At 31.9% G+C, this 20165-nt stretch overlaps 3 protein-coding genes across 7 annotated transcripts in view; 2 read left to right on the plus strand and 1 right to left on the minus strand.

The window, feature by feature from the left end:
* LOC101488998 (cation/H(+) antiporter 4-like) overlaps nt 1-1406 on the plus strand; it is a 3054-nt gene extending 1648 nt beyond the window's left edge. The window contains exons 3-4 of the mRNA XM_004504376.3: nt 2-55; nt 315-1406. Of these exons, the coding sequence (XP_004504433.1) occupies nt 2-55; nt 315-1406 (1146 nt within the window). The remainder of the gene's footprint in view (nt 1; nt 56-314) is intronic.
* Nucleotides 1407-2537: 1131 nt separating this feature from the next.
* On the minus strand, nt 2538-6617 carry LOC101515449 (geranylgeranyl transferase type-2 subunit beta 1). 4 transcript variants are annotated; one of them, XM_073369519.1, is made up of 9 exons: nt 6354-6617; nt 6051-6201; nt 5849-5965; nt 5463-5529; nt 5227-5375; nt 3711-3844; nt 3522-3620; nt 3333-3401; nt 2538-2781 (listed from the first exon to the last, which is right to left on the minus strand). In XM_073369519.1, the coding sequence occupies exons 1-9, from the start codon at nt 6405-6407 to the stop codon at nt 2752-2754; spliced, it is 870 nt and encodes a 289-aa protein (XP_073225620.1). In that variant the 5' UTR covers nt 6408-6617; the 3' UTR covers nt 2538-2751. The 4 variants fall into 4 exon arrangements, 2 of the variants coding, with proteins under 2 accessions (XP_073225620.1, XP_004504351.1); XM_004504294.4 differs by having other exon boundaries at nt 3333-3408; nt 6354-6616; XR_003473209.2 differs by lacking the exon at nt 2538-2781 and having other exon boundaries at nt 3333-3408; nt 3522-3630; nt 6354-6616.
* Nucleotides 6618-10678: 4061 nt separating this feature from the next.
* On the plus strand, nt 10679-20117 carry LOC101515783 (uncharacterized). 2 transcript variants are annotated; one of them, XM_004504295.4, is made up of 16 exons: nt 10679-11186; nt 11277-11378; nt 11485-11551; nt 11971-12152; nt 12699-12947; nt 13227-13310; nt 13402-13449; nt 13538-13602; nt 13836-13884; nt 15351-15609; nt 16170-16291; nt 17157-17237; nt 17363-17437; nt 17957-18156; nt 18303-18453; nt 19662-20117. In XM_004504295.4, the coding sequence occupies exons 1-16, from the start codon at nt 10809-10811 to the stop codon at nt 19857-19859; spliced, it is 2310 nt and encodes a 769-aa protein (XP_004504352.1). In that variant the 5' UTR covers nt 10679-10808; the 3' UTR covers nt 19860-20117. The 2 variants fall into 2 exon arrangements, with proteins under 2 accessions (XP_004504352.1, XP_027191645.1); XM_027335844.2 differs by lacking the exon at nt 13836-13884 and adding an exon at nt 14208-14256.
* Nucleotides 20118-20165: the final 48 nt, after the last annotated feature.

The raw sequence follows: 20165 nt of genomic DNA on the forward strand, positions 1-20165 counted from the left end.
GAATGCCAAAGGTGTAGTGGATGTTGGCATATTTTCTGGCTTATATGATCAACAGGTACTCTATAATACTTGCTTAAACCTTAATTTTCCTTTCAATTAAACCATAATTTTACCTGCTTCAACTAGTCTTATACTCTACCCGGTCATATTTATAAGAGACAAATGTTACTTTCTTTTTGTCCTTAATATAAGAAACATAATACACTTTTGAAAAGAAAAATTAGTATATTAGTTTTTATTGTTTCTTATAAATAGTACGAGAGAATTAGTCACTATGATCATCATACATAAAATTTTCAATTGTGTATATGCAGGTTTTGTCTGGTCCAACTTATGGAGCGATGATAATAAGCATAATGGTCATATCATGCATAGTAAAATGGTCAGTGAAGTTATTGTATGATCCATCAAGAAAATATGCTGGCTACCAAAAAAGGAACATCATGAGTTTAAAACCAGACTCAGAACTGAGACTACTTTCTTGCATTCACAAACAATACAACGTATCTGCTATAACAGATGTCCTTGACATTTGTTCTCCAACAACAGAACATCCTGTAGTTGTGGATGCATTGCATCTGATTGAGCTAGTTGGGAGGACATCCCCTATTTTCATCTCCCACCGTCTTCAAAAAACGATTTCCAGTTCCCACAAATCTTACTCGGACGATGTTATTCTTGCTTTTGACCTTTATGAACATGACAACCTTGGTGGAGCAACTGCACACACTTACACAGCCATATCACCACCTACACTTATGCATGAAGATGTTTGTCAACTTGCATTGGACAAAGTTGCATCCATCATAATTCTTCCATTCCATAGAAGATGGACTATTGATGGTGGCGTTGAATCTGATGACAAGAACATAAGGTCCTTGAATTCCAAGGTACTAGAAGTAGCTCCATGCTCGATAGGAATTCTCGTGACTCGTTCTTCATTACAAAACAACGCGTTGATTCGGCTAGCCATGGTCTTTCTCGGTGGAAGAGACGACAGAGAGGCTTTGTGCTTAGCTAAAAGAGCGATAAGGAACCCAAGGATCAACTTGGTTGTATATCACCTTTCAATTGAGAAAAACATACCAAACATGGAGTATCTACTAGATAATGAGGCATTGGAAGAAATAAGAAGATTACCACATTATGGCTCAGATAATGTTTGTTATCAAAAAGTGATTGTAAACGATGGTCCAGGGACATCGGCTATTCTTCGTGATATAGCGAATGAGCATGACTTTTTCATTGTTGGGAGAACACATGACTTAGACTTACCTCAGATAGAAGGACTAACAAATTGGAGTGAATTTACAGAGTTAGGTGTCATTGGTGATTTGCTTGCTTCACCAGATTTTGAGAGCAGAGCTGGTGTTTTGGTAGTACAACAACAAGTCAAAGACAAATAGCTGGTGGAAATCTTAGTAGCCAAAAAGAAAGAAGAAAAATAAAGAGATGATGCAATGTACAAAACAACAAAGCTATACTCTCTTTTTTTCCACACACCAAAAGAGGGTAAGGATCTTCTTCCATCCCCTTTTATGGGGATGTGAGTGAGAATGGCAGGGAAGAGAAAGTATGAAATCTGATTGGGTGAAGTGGTGGAAAAAAAAAGAGATAGAAAGAAAAAAGTGTAACCAAAAAACAGAATTGCTTATGTACAAGTTATTTACATTATTTTTTTAAATACAAGGTAGTTACACATTCTTTTCAGCATTGATCATCTACATGTTTTTATTCTTATATCTGTTCTTGCAGTTGTGTCAAATTGACTAGATTTGAGAATGAATGACAGAAACTTTGTAACACATAATTTTTACTAAAAAAATAGTGCATTTTGCATGTGCAGTTTTGATGGATTAATAATTTTTTAAACGAGGAGAATGGCCTAAGGCACAATGATGACTAAAACAAAAAAAAAATCGCTAAGTAAGATCACTCATAAATCAAATGATCCAATCTCAATAAAAACTGTATAAATCAAACGATCCAATCTCAATAATTGACATGTTCAAAAAGAAATCTCAATAATTGACCCTTGTCTTTTTCTACTTTTAACTATCAAACTATTTTCTCCATTAGATTTTTTTTTTAAAACTATGTTATAGATCCAACCAAAGTTTGAATCTCTGGGTATTTGTTTAAGATGATAAATCTCTTACATCTTGGATCAACCACATGTTTGTACTCTACATTTGATAAACCTTTGTTTCTTTAATTGATATTCATATGAGGTATCAAACATTTACGTTCACATCATTTAATAACTTTATTAAAAATGCAACATTATTCAATCAAACCGTTGAATCACGTAATATTATATCTATGATTATGGATGTCAAATTTCAGACCATTTGAACAATTGTAGGTATATTTTCTAATAGTAAATACGATGAAGTATCAATTAATTTTCTGTTTGTATTTTTCTAAGAACTTTTAGTTCAACTAGTTTTGCATTATGGATCTATTATAAAGTAGTCTAGTCTTACATTTACAAAATAAGTTATAGTCTTATGCAGTAACATAAATTTAATGGATAATTGTATCACTGAAAATTTAACTAATAGATGGTCAAACTGTTGATGTTTTACACAAAATCAAACACAACTATTAGTAAGAATTACAGACCGTATGATTCTAAACTCAAGACATTATCATTACTGGATAATGTTTGTTGACCTCCAACTCCCTATTTACTAAAGAAAATCCGATTTACAACGTCAACAGGTAAGGCATAAGCTGGGTCTATCGGTTTCAATCCAGGATATTCAAGAAGCGAAAGTCCTGCACCAACAAATAATACAACTTCAGCATCCGGAGTTCAATGTCTAAAAGGGATATGAAACACGTTAACAGAAGTAATTGTGTTGTCAGGAAAGGATAAACAGGGATGCCTTGCATCCTGTCATAGGTTAAATTGAATATGGGACATGGCATATGTTATATGAGCAGTGCTATAAAGGGGTAAAAGTGAGAAAAATAATGCAGAGGGGGATAGGTAGGGAAGCTATATACAATAATGAAGTGTGGAACGACAATAAATTTTATAACTAACATATGTAATGTGCTCGCTTAAACCTTCCAAACAACAATCATCATGAAACATGTCTATTGAAAAATCATTTACAATCAAATCTTTCTTAATTGGTCTATTGTTTTCCTTTGTTTTCCACCCATCAACACTTCTTATCAGCGCTTCTACAAGTTTACTCATCCATAGTAGCATTGTAGAGAGAGAGAGAGAGTTGGTTTTTATATCAACCAAGGAATACCCACATGACAATATTTTAGCACAAGTCAAGAACAAATGAAATACAAAGGAAGAATATTATTACCAGCCACCCCAAAGTATGTATGAAAGACATCCACAGCATCATCTGGTCTGTCTGAAATCCCACCATTTTCTGTGTCCTTACAGTTTCAACATACATAGTATTTCAGAAATACTAACCTCATAACAATTAACACCACGAAAGAACAAAAAAGAACATCCTGATTTGTAAACACAGATTCCAGTAAATAACCTGGCAGTCCAAGATAAACTTGATAAGCTTCTCCTTACTGATCCAGTGAACCCTATCAATCATGATCAGGCTAGAAAGAACCCACCATGAGTAGCATACCTGACATGATCTAAAAACTGGTAAGAGAAACTGAGAAAAATAATAAGAGCATCTAAAGAAATAAACCTAAACTTGAAAAGATTTACTCACATCAGGGAGTTTCTCTGGACGCCCATTCAAACCTCCAGATTTGACTTGCCGCTCACATAACCACCAACCAAGTAGGTCCTTGTCAACAAGATCTAGTGACCCCGTTAGAGCAAGGGCCCCAACACAGCAGAAAACTGAAAATAGTGTAAGCAATACATCACAGTGATGCTTCAAGTCTACAACTCATTGCATGAAAGTCCACTCATTATTACTCTTAGAAGAAGTTTTATTGGCCCTATATTCATTACGGTGTGCCTCTGATGAAACATGAAAGGTGGGTTGAGGGACAAGTTATCAATAAGGAACATCTATGAAGTTCAAGTGATGAGGCAGATGCAGCTTACAAGCTTATATGGATAAAATGATTACTTCAAGATCAAAATTTTGAAAATGCAAGATAGATGCAGCTGATGTTCGATAATTAAGCAGCTATACACAAGACTCCAATCCAATTTTCATAAGAACACTAAGTTATTGAGGTTGAATGAATGAAAAAGTATACTTTCTGGACATATTGCTACTGGCTCTGCATACTAAGTTATTGAGGTTGAATGTTATTTCATTTGAAAAATATATTTTCTGGACATATTGCTACTTTGCTCTGCATACTAAAATGGCTAGGTAGAAGACACCTTAGCTAAATCACTAAAAGATCATCAAATAATATATAATAGGTTTGGTGGATAAATCACATATGTTGTTCCAACTTAGCGTAGATGTTGAGTTATATATGTTTTACTGCATCATTACTACGGCTGTATTCTCTTTGAAAATAAACTTAATTAGCAGAAATATGATAACTCCATAAGAACAATATACACTTGTTTCCACAAAATGGGTTTTCTCTCTTTCTCTGTGGTCTACATAAACAATTTATCCTTATCAGCTGATCCTATCACATGTTTATTTGGTCTTTTGAGTTTGGCAAGCACTTCTACAATGACTAATAATTAGTTTTAAATAAAATATTTTTTTCCTTTTACTTCACATCCGTAATAAACTTTGCAGCATTTCCCTATATAAACCTACACCACTTAATCCTCAAATGCCACATAAATCAATCAACAACTGAACAATGAAACCCGTTACAGTAAACATTTCTAAAATAGACTTCGAAATTCTAGGAGTAGGCCTCCTTAGCGATTAAAGGTTTACTTAGATGCTCACAAAATTATTAATCCAGGAAGTACATATGCAATAAAAGTAAAATGGTGGCTTTAAATATGATATTTACTTCCAGTATGCCCTAATCCAATCCCACTACTTAAACCAGATGAAAAAATAAATTTTAGTTCCCTCCTAATTAGTGGCTATTTCGGGGGAGAAAACAGATTCTTGTGTCCATAACTTTGCATAACAAACTCAAAATATGCCCTAAGCGCACACAGCACCCCCTTTATGTGGGCAAAAAGAAAACAACAAATCTTCTAAAGGAATAGATGTACATGACTACATGCATCGAGTAGCATAGAAGAAGTAATATTTGAGCAAAAATGACAAATAATATATAACATACTTTGTCCGGCATGAGATTCCCCACCAGGCGTGCAACCAAAACCACCATCCATGTTTTTGCAACTTATAATGTACTTCACAGCCTTCTCCACATTAATTCTATCCAAGCGATGTAATATTGATAGACAACAAATAGCAATGTATGAGAACCTAAGACAAACAAACCAGTAATTTTAGTCAAAAAGTGCAGTTAGCTCATAGGCACTCAACAATCTAAAGGGATCTTAAGAAAAATACCGTGTATCAACTTCACCCCATATATCCCCTGAAAAAGATCCATCTTCATTTTGCAGGCTGACAATATCTAACATAAAATATTAAGAAACACAAGATCCAGTATATTTTATAGACTACCGAATTTCACTATTATAATTTCAGTAACTAACCTATTTATCGGTATGAAAATTCAAAACAAATTATGTTTTATTGACTTCTTAGCAAAGTTCGATAGCCAATCGAAGCCACGCATTCTGACAAGTAACCACTGTTATCATTTTTTATGAAAAGAAAAAAAAAAGTTGCAAAAACGATAAAGATTTGCCTGTCCCACAAAACACTTGTAAAAACATATTACAGAAAGTTGAAAGCCAGCCAATAATCAATATGTGTGTATCAAAGGATACAATTTGTGACCTTATCTACATCAATAACATCCAGCTTATTAAACAGAGCCAGCACCTGCACAGCACTCAGTGTATACAAGATGTGTGGATCATGTCCAACATTTCCACCAAATCCCCCTTCAAAACAACACACATCTCATAAGATAAGAAATAATCAGCATCACTGATTACAAAAATTCTAATTCTCAAAGTGAACAACAACCTGACTCGTGCTGACAACTCATGATCCATGAAACAACCTCATCAACATCCAAGGTGTCAAGCTTTCCCAGAAGATCCAGGGCAGTCAATCCCCAGTATGCGCCATTCATCCTCAGATGTTCCATTACCACAGATTCGAAACTATCTTTCTTCTGGAAAACACAAAAAATGAAATTTAAGACGCCGAGTATTTTAATTAAACATAAAAAATATATAGTTACGAATTAATTCACCAATTCAAGATAATATCCTTGTTTTCTTTTGGAAATAAAAAATAATAATAATTGATGAATGAGAAGCAAACCTTTTCAATTGATAGAATATATCGAACATGTTTCTCAGCGGCAAGCTCTCCCATCTCTGAAGCAAGAAAGCAACCAGATCAGATTGTCGCCGGAGAACAGATGATGAAGAAGATGAAATGATGAACCGGGAAGGAGGAGAAGGGAGAATGCCGCGGGGAACGGTCGCGTGTGACTGAGAGTGAGATGGAGATTTCCTGCAGTTACAGGAATGACACGGTTGCACAGTAAGGGGTTTTCAGCTCTACGATGCATCTAACGGCTTCATATCATAGGGAATCGGGGATTCGACTCCTCTAAATGAGTTTTACAAAATAAACTGAGTAGTATTACCAATAAATTTGTGTTAGATCACCTCTTGTTATAATCTATTATAATATATTAAAATAGAATATATATGTTTATGTTCATAATATTCATTTCACATCTTTTATTTTTAATTTAATTTTTGTATTTCATACATCATATTATATACTTAAATTTAAAATTTTTTCAAAAAAAATTCATAAAAAAATTTAATTTATTAATTAATCATTGCATAAATTGCAATAACAAAAATTAATAAACTTTCAACAAAAAATTAATAAACTTAAAACAAAAATATTATATCTCTAAAGTTATTAAAAAAATTCATAAAAAAAAAAACAAACAAACAAAATGAAACTAAAGTATTTCGACACATTATTGGATATTTTGAAAAATTGGATTTATATGTAAGAAAAAATTTAAGTATTTACGGTTCACCTTTGTTCTATTAGATTTTCATCACATATTTGGTATTCTCTATATCGATTGATAGTTTATGTCGTGTTAAAAATATGTAGCTAGTGTCCTTAAATATTTTCACTTACAAATTTAATGACCTTCAAACATGATCTCGTTCATGTTTAATCAATTTAATACTAAATGATCCAAATTCATCCCATATTCACTCAACCATGATAAAATATAGACTTTTAAAATAATGTGAACTTATTATATTTTTTATTTTAATAAAAAAAATTGATCAACGACATTTTACTTTTTAATACAAAAGATTTCAATTTTTGTAATTGAAGTTTACCTTAAACAAAATATTTCAAGATTCAACAAATCAATAATAATAATAACAAATAAATAAATAAAATTAATTAGAAAATTCAGTTATCCTTAAAGCTACTATTTTACTTTAAATTTTTGTTCGCAAAAAAATAAACATATTCAATATCATTATTAATAGCTAAAACTTATTTTTTTTTTTTTAAGTAAATATCAGTAAATTGATGGTTATATTAGTTTTATTAGATTTTGGACTCGAGAATTTTATTTTAGACAGAATGTTTCAAGTTTCAACAAATAAATATACACTAATACTAAAATTAATTGAAAAATTCAGTTATCCTTAAAGCTACTATTTTACTTTTAATCTTATTTCACAAAAAATAATAATAATGACATATTCAATATCATTATTAATAGTTGAAATATTTTTTTTTATATGTAAATATTAGAAAATCAATGGTTATATTAGTTTTATCTTATTTCAGACTCGAAACTTCACTCTTAAAACTCTTTATTAAAGAAAACAAAATGTTACATCTCTAAAAAAAACTCTAAAAGTCATTACAAACTTGTAAGTACTGAAGTGCGCCTAAGAGTTGGGGTAAATTAGATGTTTAGAAATTTTCTTGTTTTTAGATATTTATTGTTTGACTTTTCTGATTTAAGATAATGTATGGAAAAGATAAATAACACAAAAATAAAGAACACATATATTATCCTTGTTTCCCTTATAATCAAATGTACATCCAGTCCTCTTGCACACCACAAGAGATTTTCCACTATTGTTATAATAAGTGACCATTGATCCAAGAGGTTTGATGAAGAAATGCAATGACCCGGAACCATTTCAGAATTGAAAAATTGCATTGTTTCCAGGTGTATTCGACTACAACTTGTGTGTAGTCGAATACACATCCTTTTAACGTTCAGTTTTATTTGAATTTTGAAGCTTGTATTCGAATACAAGAATTTGTATTCGAATACATATGTTTGAAGATGTTCAGAGTTAGCTTCTGACTTGTCTGTATTCGACTACAACATGTTGTATTCGAATACAACATTGTATTTTGCCAAAAATATTATTTTCAAACATTATTTATATATTTTTACTTTTTGAAAATCCTTTTGATGTATATGCTAAAATGAAAGGTTTGCATTTGAAATATATGAATATTAGATTGCATCATGTACCTTTACATTATAAAACTTCTAACATATTTGACCACAGTTGTATTTGATGTTTAACTTCTTTTTGAGCTTGCAACTTGATCACTTTCCTTGATATTTGTCTTCGTCAAAAACATGTATTTTACAAAATATTTGAAACATCATCGTATGAATATCTTAATATAAAATATTATGATTGGATATGGTTGCTGCACATAATATAAAGTACAAGTCGTATTTGAAAATGATATCATATGCGCACAATTGCAAAGATTAATTTTTCGAACCAAGTTGGATCACAATGAATAACAAAACTCTCGATTAAATAAATTAACATTGTTGTGTTCTCATAAAAAGTAATATATACTGTAACATATTTCCATATTGATAATTTAAATAAAATATATAATCAAATTTACTTTTTTGATGGGTTAATGCTAACATATGTTCGCAAATAAAAACTTATAATTTAATTAATTATATTTTTAAAAATATTATTATAATGATTCAATCTTTTATTATTTAAAAATAATCTCATTTTAACAATATATATAAATAGATTATTCAATCTTAGATGATTTTAGTTATTTTCTCCCTCTATTTTTTTTATTATCGGTCTTTTCATTTTTATTAATAATTTTTTTAGGGTGTTTAAATATTTATAGGTAAATGGAAGTGTCAATAGAGTTCATATGTCAGTTAATCACGACGTGGTTTTACACTTTTATATATATATATTTTAAATGTTATTTGATATCGACTATCTAATTTCAAGTTTAAAATACATTTGACTGTATCACACTAAGAAATGAAATAACATTATTAGTTACAAATGTTTAAAGATTCTTCAACAAAAACAATTATGATTAATTCTTCAACTAAAATTATTGAGGAGCAACAATAGTGCAAGTAAACTAAATTTAAAATGTGTAAATAAATAAATGATGTTTATAAAAAAATCATTTTTATTTTGCATTGACATATTTAAAATTTGAACATTCTCCTAAATTTTTAAGGTTACAATTAATTGTATCGTTAGCTATACAAAATTTTTATATATTTATTTTATCTATTTTTATAGTAAAAAATAATTATATACTTTAATGCAAAATTTATATATATACGTATAAAATTATATATCATCTACCCACAACGCGCGTCAGAGTCTAATTTTAATTATTATTCCATCTACTTCATTAATTTATCATTTTAAGACGAGGCAACTTCAATTGATTGAAGTGCAAAATAACGTTTTAACACTATACAAATCCAGTTTTTTGGGTAGTGTTTATGGCACTATGGCAAACATAGCATAAATTCTTTTCAAAAAATCAAACGAGAATGGTTCTACAGGTGACTCAATCATAAAAATCAAAGTTCAATGTAAAAAAAATAAAAAATAAAAATAATATGTTCCGGACTTCTACGTTTTCAAACCACTTCAATTCACATATTTGAAATGAGCAATTTAAATGTATTTTTTTTAATTAAATGTCAAAATTATCAATTTGAATAACATTGAGGTGAAAGGAATAACCTATCCCTTAAAAATTAGGGACACTTGCGGTAAACCAAATTCATAAAGTCAATGCCCATTTATGGGGGTATTTTTGTCTTTTATTTTAATTTTTAGAGGTACATGGTAAAATTTTCTTTGAATTTATGTGTTCCATGCTTCAAATGTATTGAATTATTTCAATTAAAGTAAATAGCTAACTATAATGTTGGTTTAAATATTATTTTTTTTTGTAAATATACAATTTATCTTTTAGTCCATGCATAATTTTTGTTTTGTTTTGATTCTTATAATATAAGTGTGGTATTAATTTTTTTTTAATATTTTTGTAATTCATATTAGAGATTAAAACTAAATATTCTACAAGTTATATAGAATAATTTCAATACAATATAATAAAACAGTAATAGTGACAAAAAGTAAAAAGTACTATATATTTGTAAGAAATAAAAAAAAAATTATATAGAGACAATAGTTTAGCTTAATAAATGGCATTAGAGCCACATTAATATAAAAAAACAATTATCACAAAGTAAAATAGTATTTTTCTTAGGGTATACTACTCTACAATCTTTGTTGAATATTTAATTTCACAAGATTTGTAAAACCCCACTTACCAAAAAGAAAAACAAAAGACTTGTAAAAGCACCTCCTCAGTTCCCACAGAGCTGAACAAGTAGCAGCAACAGACAGTAGCATTCTTTCAGACAAGAAGAAGAAGAATAATAAGAAAATGGGATCAAAGAGCAAAGCGAAGAAGAAAGGTTCAGTTTCACAGGATCTTCTAGAAACCCTAGGAGACTTCACCAGCAAAGATAACTGGGACAAATTCTTCACCATTCGCGACGACTCTTTCGAATGGTACGCCGAATGGACTCACCTAAGGGACCCACTCATCTCCCTCCTCCAAACCCTAACTTCCCCTCCGCCTCTTCACATTCTCGTTCCCGGTTGCGGCAACTCCCGTCTCTCCGAACACCTCTACGATGCCGGCTACACTTCCATCACCAACGTTGATTTCTCCAAAGTCGTTATCTCCGATATGCTCCGCCGTAACGTCCGTCCTCGTCCTCTCATGCGCTGGCGTGTCATGGACATGACCGCCATGCAGGTTCGTTGTGCCACCACCTCCTCCTTCTCCTTTGTTATTATTCTCTATCGTTCTTACTTTCAACTTTTCAATGATGGTGATGTTTTGTAGTTTGAAGATGAGAGTTTCAGCGCTGTCGTTGATAAAGGTGGATTGGACGCTTTAATGGAGCCTGAGCTTGGTTCAAATTTGGGAAATCAGTATCTCTCCGAGGTTTTTGTTTATATCTATTTATTTAAATTTAAATTATGCTATATATTGATTTGTGGCGGCATTTGAATGTTTTATGTTTTTTAAATTGCTTTGGTTTATGTTTCAGGTTAAGAGAGTTTTAAAGCCTGGGGGAAAGTTTGTGTGTCTTACTTTGGCTGAATCTCATGTACTTGGTTAGTTTCTTCTTTTAGTCACTTTATTTGTATCTGTTGATGAATATGTGTCGTGTGGAAAATGTAATTGAAAACACTAGCTGATGGTGATGGTGTTCTGTTTTTAGTTGATTGATTCTTTTCTAATCATTTTATGTTTTTCGTCTTGCTAACCCATGTAAACATTTTAACACAAAACTCCTGTTATCTCTTGTTCTTCTCACTGAATAGACATTTGAAAAATGTAATTGCAGAAGCTATTTTTTGTTGTTGTTAATTGCATTTTATATTGATTGTAGTGAACTTAGATAGGGAACTTTATTAGGTGGTAATTAACAATTTGCTGGAACTTTTGTTTTTTGCATTTTATCCTTTTTTATTTTTGTTCTGCTTGATTTTGCATGGCTAGAGGATGGAGATAACTAATTCACGCATTTCAGATATACTTTTCTCGAAGTTTCGACTTGGCTGGAAAATGAGTGTTGATGCCATACCTTTGAACTCTTCTAGTAAACCTAACCTTCAAACATTTATGGTGGTTGTGGAGAAGGAGCTGTCTACTACAGTACACCAGATTACATCTCTACTACATAGTGCTTCACTTCATTGTAATTCAGAACAGGTAAAATATATGGGCAAATTATGCTTTTTGGTTTAGTTGGTCGTGTGCATAAGTTCTTTCTTGAAGTATTTGGGATGATTGATGTAACATTTGTTAGCTGCATAGAATTTTTTTTTTGAACCCTCAAAGAGAGTAGTATATATGTATGTGCGTGTGTGTGTATAGGATTAGGAAATTTATTCCTACCCATAAACAAGCTAAGGTGGTAAATGTTATGGTTGTAGAGCACGATTAATTATTTTGTTAAATTTTGTAGGGTTTAGATAGAGTAGGAGAAACTAGGTTAAGCAATGGATAGTATTAGTACTACTAATACAACAAGACTCCTAGCCCTAATCAAACCAGGAAAATAGATTAGGAAACATAATAAATTTAGGGATTACTCCTTAGGCTGCCTCTCAATTAGAGGGCCAACTAACCCTACAGTGTATGCATAAAATTTTAAAAATATTTTATACATTTTATAAGATGTTTAGTTGATATATTCTATTTATAATATATTCTTTTGTTATCTTCTTTTTATGTTTTTTTTTTCATTTGTCCTAGGCTTTTGGACTCCGGGAGGCTCTTCAAAATGAGAATCAAATTCGTGATAAATTATCCAGTAGCTCTGATACACTATACTCCGTGGAAGATCTGCAAGAGGACCTGAAAAATCTTTCCCAAGGCCGGCGATTGCAGCTAACTTTGGGTGGCCAAGGGTGCTCTGCTTTCTCTTATAGAGCTGTAGTTCTTGATGCAGAGGAACAGTCTGATCCATTTACATATCACTGTGGGGTTTTCATTGTGCCTAAGGTGTGTCTTAGTAGCATGGCAAACCCCACTTGATGGGGTGAGGCTTGGATGTTGTATTTAAGCTTGCATCTAGGATCACATTATTAATGTTATTGAAAAGACAGTAGGCCATATGGATACTAGTTTTTTTATTTGCAGATCAAAGAACTTTCTATCACTTATTTTGTTCTTCCTTGATTTTTTTTTTCTCTTTGGTCTTATTCTCTTTATTTTTAGATTAAGACTAGCAACAATATGCAGTATTCTGTTTATATTTCATGTCTGAATGTTATATCTCAGATTCGTGCTCACGAATGGCTCTTCTTTTCGGAAGAAGGACAATGGATGGTGGTCAGAAGCTCCAAAGCAGCTCGTCTCATAATGGTACTGTGTTTAACTTGATGAAAGAACATTTTCTGGTATTTTTTTGTTACTTTTGTAATTGAAGTTCTTTAGCAAATCTCTGCAACTTTAGGTTTTCTTGGACACCAGCCATACTAATGCCCGCATGGATGAGATTCAGGTAGAAACATCATCTTAAGTTATGCTTCCATGGACATGCTATTCTATCAGATAACTATTACTGAATTGTGTTTGTTATCCCTTTTCAGAAAGATTTGTCTCCTTTGGTTAAACAGTTGGAACCTAATGAAAATGTGAATGGAGCTCAAATACCGTTCGTATCTTGTACCAGCTGCTTTTTATGTGATATTCCCTCCATTTTGAACAATTTTAATCAAAGTATTCATTGCTTTCTGTTAATCTATTGATGCTAAAATATTCAAATATGTTCTCTTATGTGTTACAGTTATTACTATATTCTAAGCCATTTTTCCACGTGTTATTGTGACACTTACACTTCACGAATTGTGGCTTTTCTCATAAATAAATTCTTGAATATATGCGCAGTTTCTTGATGGCAAGTGATGGGATCAAGAAGCGAAACATTGTTCACCAGGTTAATAACAATATACATATGCTATATCTCTTTTGTTGTTATTTTGATCAAGTAAACTCGCTCTCTCTCTCTCTATGGAGCTCAAATACCGTTCGTATCTTGTACCAGCTGCTTTTTATGTGATATTCCCTCCATTTTGAACAATTTTAATCAAAGTATTCATTGCTTTCTGTTAATCTATTGATGCTAAAATATTCAAATATGTTCTCTTATGTGTTACAGTTATTACTATATTCTAAGCCATTTTTCCACGTGTTATTGTGACACTTACACTTCACGAATTGTGGCTTTTCTCATAAATAAATTCTTGAATATATGCGCAGTTTCTTGATGGCAAGTGATGGGATCAAGAAGCGAAACATTGTTCACCAGGTTAATAACAATATACATATGCTATATCTCTTTTGTTGTTATTTTGATCAAGTAAACTCGCTCTCTCTCTCTCTATATATATATATCTATATATATATATATATATATATATATATATTTATTTATTTGGGCTGTCCGCAACTCCTTAGTTGGATTGCACTTTGATGATTGTAATTTAGATGTACAGCATGGGAAATGGGAAACAAGGGTATTGTCTAACAATCCGATTCGTGTGTATAAAAGTAACCCACTTCTACATTACTTGTTTCTAGGGAGTTATTGTTATGTGTGTTTTTCTTTTTGCTTTTCTTAGATTTTTATTGATTTTTGCTTTAATATAAGAACAACTTTCACATGAATATGAAGATAAAAAGTTAGAAAGAGAAGGTAGGATAGGGAATCCTCCTAAACAGAAGAATAAAACAAATCAACAAGAGATATTCGATGCAGAAAGCTGCTCTATCTGTCAACATTTGTGTTAGCGAGATAGATGACATGCACTCAGCTCTATACACTAAATAGGCACAATCTTATCCTACATTGATTTTGTGCCAAAGAAATGTTCTAAAATGTATGAGAATAATGTAGAAACAAGTAATGCAAAAGTAGTACTTGACTACTTGTGGCAAGGTCTAAAAGTAAGGAAAGATGCCAATTGAATGGCTAAGTGATCAGATGATGTAAACAGTAGGCTAACAGTAAACACATGCTACACTCTATCAAATATCACTCTTATCTCCTTAGTAGGCTTTTTTATTTATGGTGTTAGCCTTTGGTTTTCACACTGCCTTTTTCACAGTTTCTTCATTATTGTTAGAGGAGGGAAAGGGTTCTCAAAACCATGTTTTTTAATTTGTTTCTCATTTTTTTATCCCCCTGCCTTATTGATGTAATATTGTATGTTATCCCTTTATTGCATTATTTTTTTAATAAAAACTACTTATTATGTAGAAGAAAAAAAGTTACTTATTCACCGATCTTTTGCTTTTGTGATTTCTACTTTTATATGGATTCTCATTCGTGTGATTTCGTATTTTATTTTAGATAATCCTCATATTCTCATTACATCATCAATAATTATCTGTGTTTTGCAGATCACATCTTCATTAACTGGATCAATTATTGTTGAAGATGTAGTTTATGAAAATGTTGATAGTGAAGTCAGTTGTATCTTTCCTTCTAGAGAGTTGATGTTTCGACGCCTAGTATTTGAAAGAGCTGCAAATTTGGTTCAGTCTGAAGCTGTGCTAAGAGACGAACTTTTACCTACAAAGTTGGTTGGTGAGACAGAAACAAAGAAAGTCAACTCATCCTCAAAATCTAAGAAAAGTGGATCTCAAAGACAGATTGATGGTATTGTTGAATTCACAGTTCAATGTTAAATGCTCAACTTGTCAAATCCTAATAGTTAATATATTGTTGTATAAGATTAAGAGGAATGACGGTCTCATGGTATTTTAACCTCTCTCTAATAAAATTTTTCCTCATCAAATAAGTGTCGTTGGAAATGTTTTATGATAGCGATATAGTTGTGCATACTTCTTTCCTGTGCTTCATTTGCCGTAGATGATAGGCCAAACGCTGTACCTATACTTTTATCCTTATATTCCATTTTACTCCAATATTGAAACTATACTTTTCATTCCGTCGGTAAATTGATATACATTTTCTATTTGTTTCATGAAACAATGCTAATTTGTGTTCACCATTTGCCCTTTCGTAGTGTCAAGATTGATTTTGACGGAATGGCATTTTCTGTAGCATCTTTTGAATTTTCAGTTAACTGCATTATGAATCTATTAGCTATTAAAAAAAGAAACTAAAATTGTTTACTATTTCTTAGTTTACAATATTCACTTACTGCATTCTACTTCATTCTATTGTTATTTTGATATTTTCTGTTGATTTTGCAGGAGCATCTAACCAGTTGACTGTCTATCATGGCTATGTTGCTAGTTCTTATCATACAGGGATTATTTCAGGATTCTCGTTAATATCCTCTTACATGGAAAATGTGGCATCAAGTGGGAAAATGGCAAGTATTTCTAACTTTTATTTGTGAAAATTACAAAAAAGGAACTTTTTGGTGAAATATTTCCAGTTCAGGCAACATTTACCACTTGTATGGTCAAGGATGTTCCAAAAGAAGTTAATGAGTATCCACTTATTCACTATTGATTGATTGTTTATCTAGATTTTGTATGCCACATTTTTTTCTTCTGTAATTAATTTTTCTCTTTGTTTTCATTATTTTCATGAGGAACTCTTTTGAGGCAGATGTTTCCAAGTTTCCAGAATTAGTTTTTTTCAGTTAAAGCTAGTCTAGTTAGTAGAACAGTTAGAGACTTAGAGTTGGTAACTGTCATTCAGTTTTTTTCCTCTTTGTATGCATGATGACCAAAATTATGACAAACCTCTTCAGTAGTCACCACTCACCACTGCCTCTTCCACAAACCTCTATTGACATTCAGTTAGATTCTGTTATAATTTTTTAAAGAAGATGGACTCTTCAAGTCCTCACATCTGCAGCTTCCTCCAAGCCCAACTCAATCCAATTTACCTTCTGTTCGTACTGTTGTAACTCCATCTATTGTAAATACTTTTCCCAATCCAGTGTATCATTCACTGGGTGGCATCATAGATTAGGCCACTCCAATAATAATGTTATACTCAACAAGTGTTACGTTCACAATCTCAATACAAAAACAATTTTATGAGAATTTCTTTTCTTTCTCTTGTACTTTTCTCTTAATAATATTTCTATTACAATAAAAAAAGTTACACATGTACAATGTTATAGTTGGTTTTTAATAGGAAATAGCAAGTACAGACAAAATTATCTTGTTTCTGACATTGTTTACATTCTCTGAAAGCTGACACATACCAGTGGAATATCTCAGGTAAAAGCTGTAATCATAGGACTTGGAGCAGGTTTACTTCCTATGTTTCTTCACAGGTGTATTCCAGTTTTGGAAATCGAGGTAATATATGATTTTTCAGTTTTGAGAGTGGGGATAAATTTATCGTTCAGACCCAATTTGAAATGGTTATTTTTAGAATGATTTTATATGATATCACTTGGCTTGACATTAATTTATATCCACAGGCAGTGGAGTTAGACCCTGTAATTGTTGATATTGCAAGGGAGTACTTCAGTTTTGTTGATGATAAACGCTTAAAGGTAGTTAATATATTTGTGTCCTTCTCTTCTCAAGGTTTCCTGAAATTTAGTGTATGTTTGGGCAAGCGTTTGCCAAACATAATTTTGATTGAAATTGATTTTGAAAAATTGGTTTGATTAAAACCGACTTTGAAGTGAAGTGGTTTATATTTGGACTTGTTACTCTTAAGGAAGATTCATGTATATATAACATGTAAAATTTTCAATCTAACACAAGCGTTGCTGTTTATCCACCTTTAGTCAAACTGAGAATTAGAGGCAAACTCAATTATGATATATAATTATGAAGTAAACAATGTTAACAGTTGCAATCAAATATTTCAATTTAGGTATATTTATTGTACGAATATTGTAAAGTGTGGTAACGACATATAAAGCTAGTTCTATTTGGGACTGGACCACCAGACCAGTATCCAGAATATTAAGATAGCCACAATAAAACTTATGATTTTGATGAATCTGTTTTGGGACGGGGAGTTCATACATTGTCTACTAATTCTCATCACTTTGCGGATCCAGGTGCATATATCTGATGGGATCCAGTTTGTTCGAGAGAATGCTAGTTCTGGAACAGCTCAGATTCATAGTAAAAGTAATGACCCTAGCTATACCGATTCTCCTTCAAATGAGAGTTCAACTGCTTCTCCTTCTCATGCTGAAGGTGTAGAAGCTACAAAAGTTGATATAGTTATTGTTGATGTTGACTCTTCAGACTCAAGGTGAATTGAACTATGCATTTATTTATTTACATTACATTAAGCTATTGTGGACTGGCCAAGAGAAAAGGGTGCTATGCTTTAATGGGTTATAAATAATGTTTCTATGATTTAAAGAATGCTTCTTATCCATTACATATTTTGGACAGCTCTGGACTGGCATGCCCTGCACCAGACTTTTTGGACGAGTCTTTTCTTGAGACTGTAAAGGATAAACTTTCAGAGCAAGGTCTCTTTGTTGTCAATTTGGTGTCGCGGTCCCAAGCCATCAAGGATATGGCTCTCTTGAGAATGAAAAAGGTACAAACAAAATATTAGTGTGATAATGTTCATTTGGGACTATCCCTTGTGTTTTCTGGCTCTCTATCTTGGTCTTTGATTAGAGATTTATTGCAAATGTGATAAAAAAACATCACATTATATTATTGTTTCCTTATTTTAATTGTTTTTTTATAAACGATTCCTTATTCTACATCATTTAAGAAGCATCCTATTTCCTTTCAGAGAATGTTCATTTATAAAAAAATAGATAAATAGGAAAAGAAATGCTGAGTTGGATAATTTTGTCTCCAACTGCATGGATCCATTTGCATATTTCTATTTTTCAGTTGCAAGCTCTGAATGTCTCCTGGTCATGCTTGTTCTGAGGAGATGATGCCAGACTGCTGTGTATCTCATGATAAGTAGCTTCACTCTGGAAAACCAAATAATGAGATTATACTACTTTTTTCTTGAGAAATTTTAAACTGACTTTTTATTCATTCATCTAAACTATTCTTTGATGCATACATTGGCAATTTCAAAATTACTTTTAGAATGGAAGTGACAGCATAAAATATGAGAATCTTTATAAAATACTACCATATAGTTCAATTTCATTAAGATTATTTACTCTATTACGCATAATTTTTAAATTCAAGCCACCATAGAAAGGCAGTCCAGCAACCGAGATGGGGATTTGGCGGTGGTCGTATGTATGCAGCCTTAATATCATAAGCAGAGAGGATTTGCTTCAAATGAAACCCATCGCCATTTGGTGAGAAGGCACTTATTATTTTGCCATAGCCCATGGATTGGCCTAAAATCAAATGCATCCTTGTGGTTGGAATTTTAATTTGTAACAATTACAAATTTTGTCCCAAAGTTAGGCTGAAGCAAGTCTAACTCATTAGTCGTATATATTATGCAAAAGTGTTACAAAATTATTTAACGGATAATCTTGTATAAAATTTTAACAAACTGTTAATTCATTCTTTCTAGTATGACATTTCAGTTTTTTTTCTTCGAAGAGGAAGCATTTTCTTGTTTATTGAGAATGTTACACTCTGGATGTTGCTATCCAACATATAACTATCTATTCAGTATTGAATTTTGATCTGCTGACAATGTAAATATTTTACACCATGCATTGTTCACTAAACAGCATGTGAGTATGGTCATGGTTACTGTAGTTAGACATTGATTATTATTCTGCAATATTATTGTTTTATTTTCTTGTCTTGACATAGGTCTTCAGCCACCTCTTTTGCCTCCAGCTTGATGAGGATGTCAATGAGATCCATTTTGCTCTAAAATCGGAATCATGTATTGAGGACCACTGCTTTTCTGAAGCTTCTCTTAAACTTGATAAATTGTTGAAGTTCAATCACCCGGAGATAGGTCAGAAGATTATTAATGCTACAAAGAAGATCAGACGTTTGAAGTGAAATACATATGCCCTTCCTTAGTGTCTTCATGGGTATGAAACTCTTCATCTAAGTGAAGAAAGTAGTGATTTTAGAGAGCCAAATATTGTCATTGATCTGCTCATTGGATTCCCTCCTTGTATCAATCAAGTATTTGTCCGGCGATGTATAAATTGATTTTGGGTACTATTTTCTGGTCAATTGTTTTTGTCGAGAATTGTTTGGCTTGCCTTGCAAAAAAATGTTCCTAGAAATTATTTTCTAGAAGTGCTGTTGTTACTCTTCACGTTTCCTAGAAAAATGTTCCTAGAAATTATTTGTCTGATA

Source organism: Cicer arietinum, chromosome 6 (genome assembly GCF_000331145.2).
Source record: "Cicer arietinum cultivar CDC Frontier isolate Library 1 chromosome 6, Cicar.CDCFrontier_v2.0, whole genome shotgun sequence".
Classification (NCBI taxonomy): Eukaryota; Viridiplantae; Streptophyta; class Magnoliopsida; order Fabales; family Fabaceae; genus Cicer; species Cicer arietinum.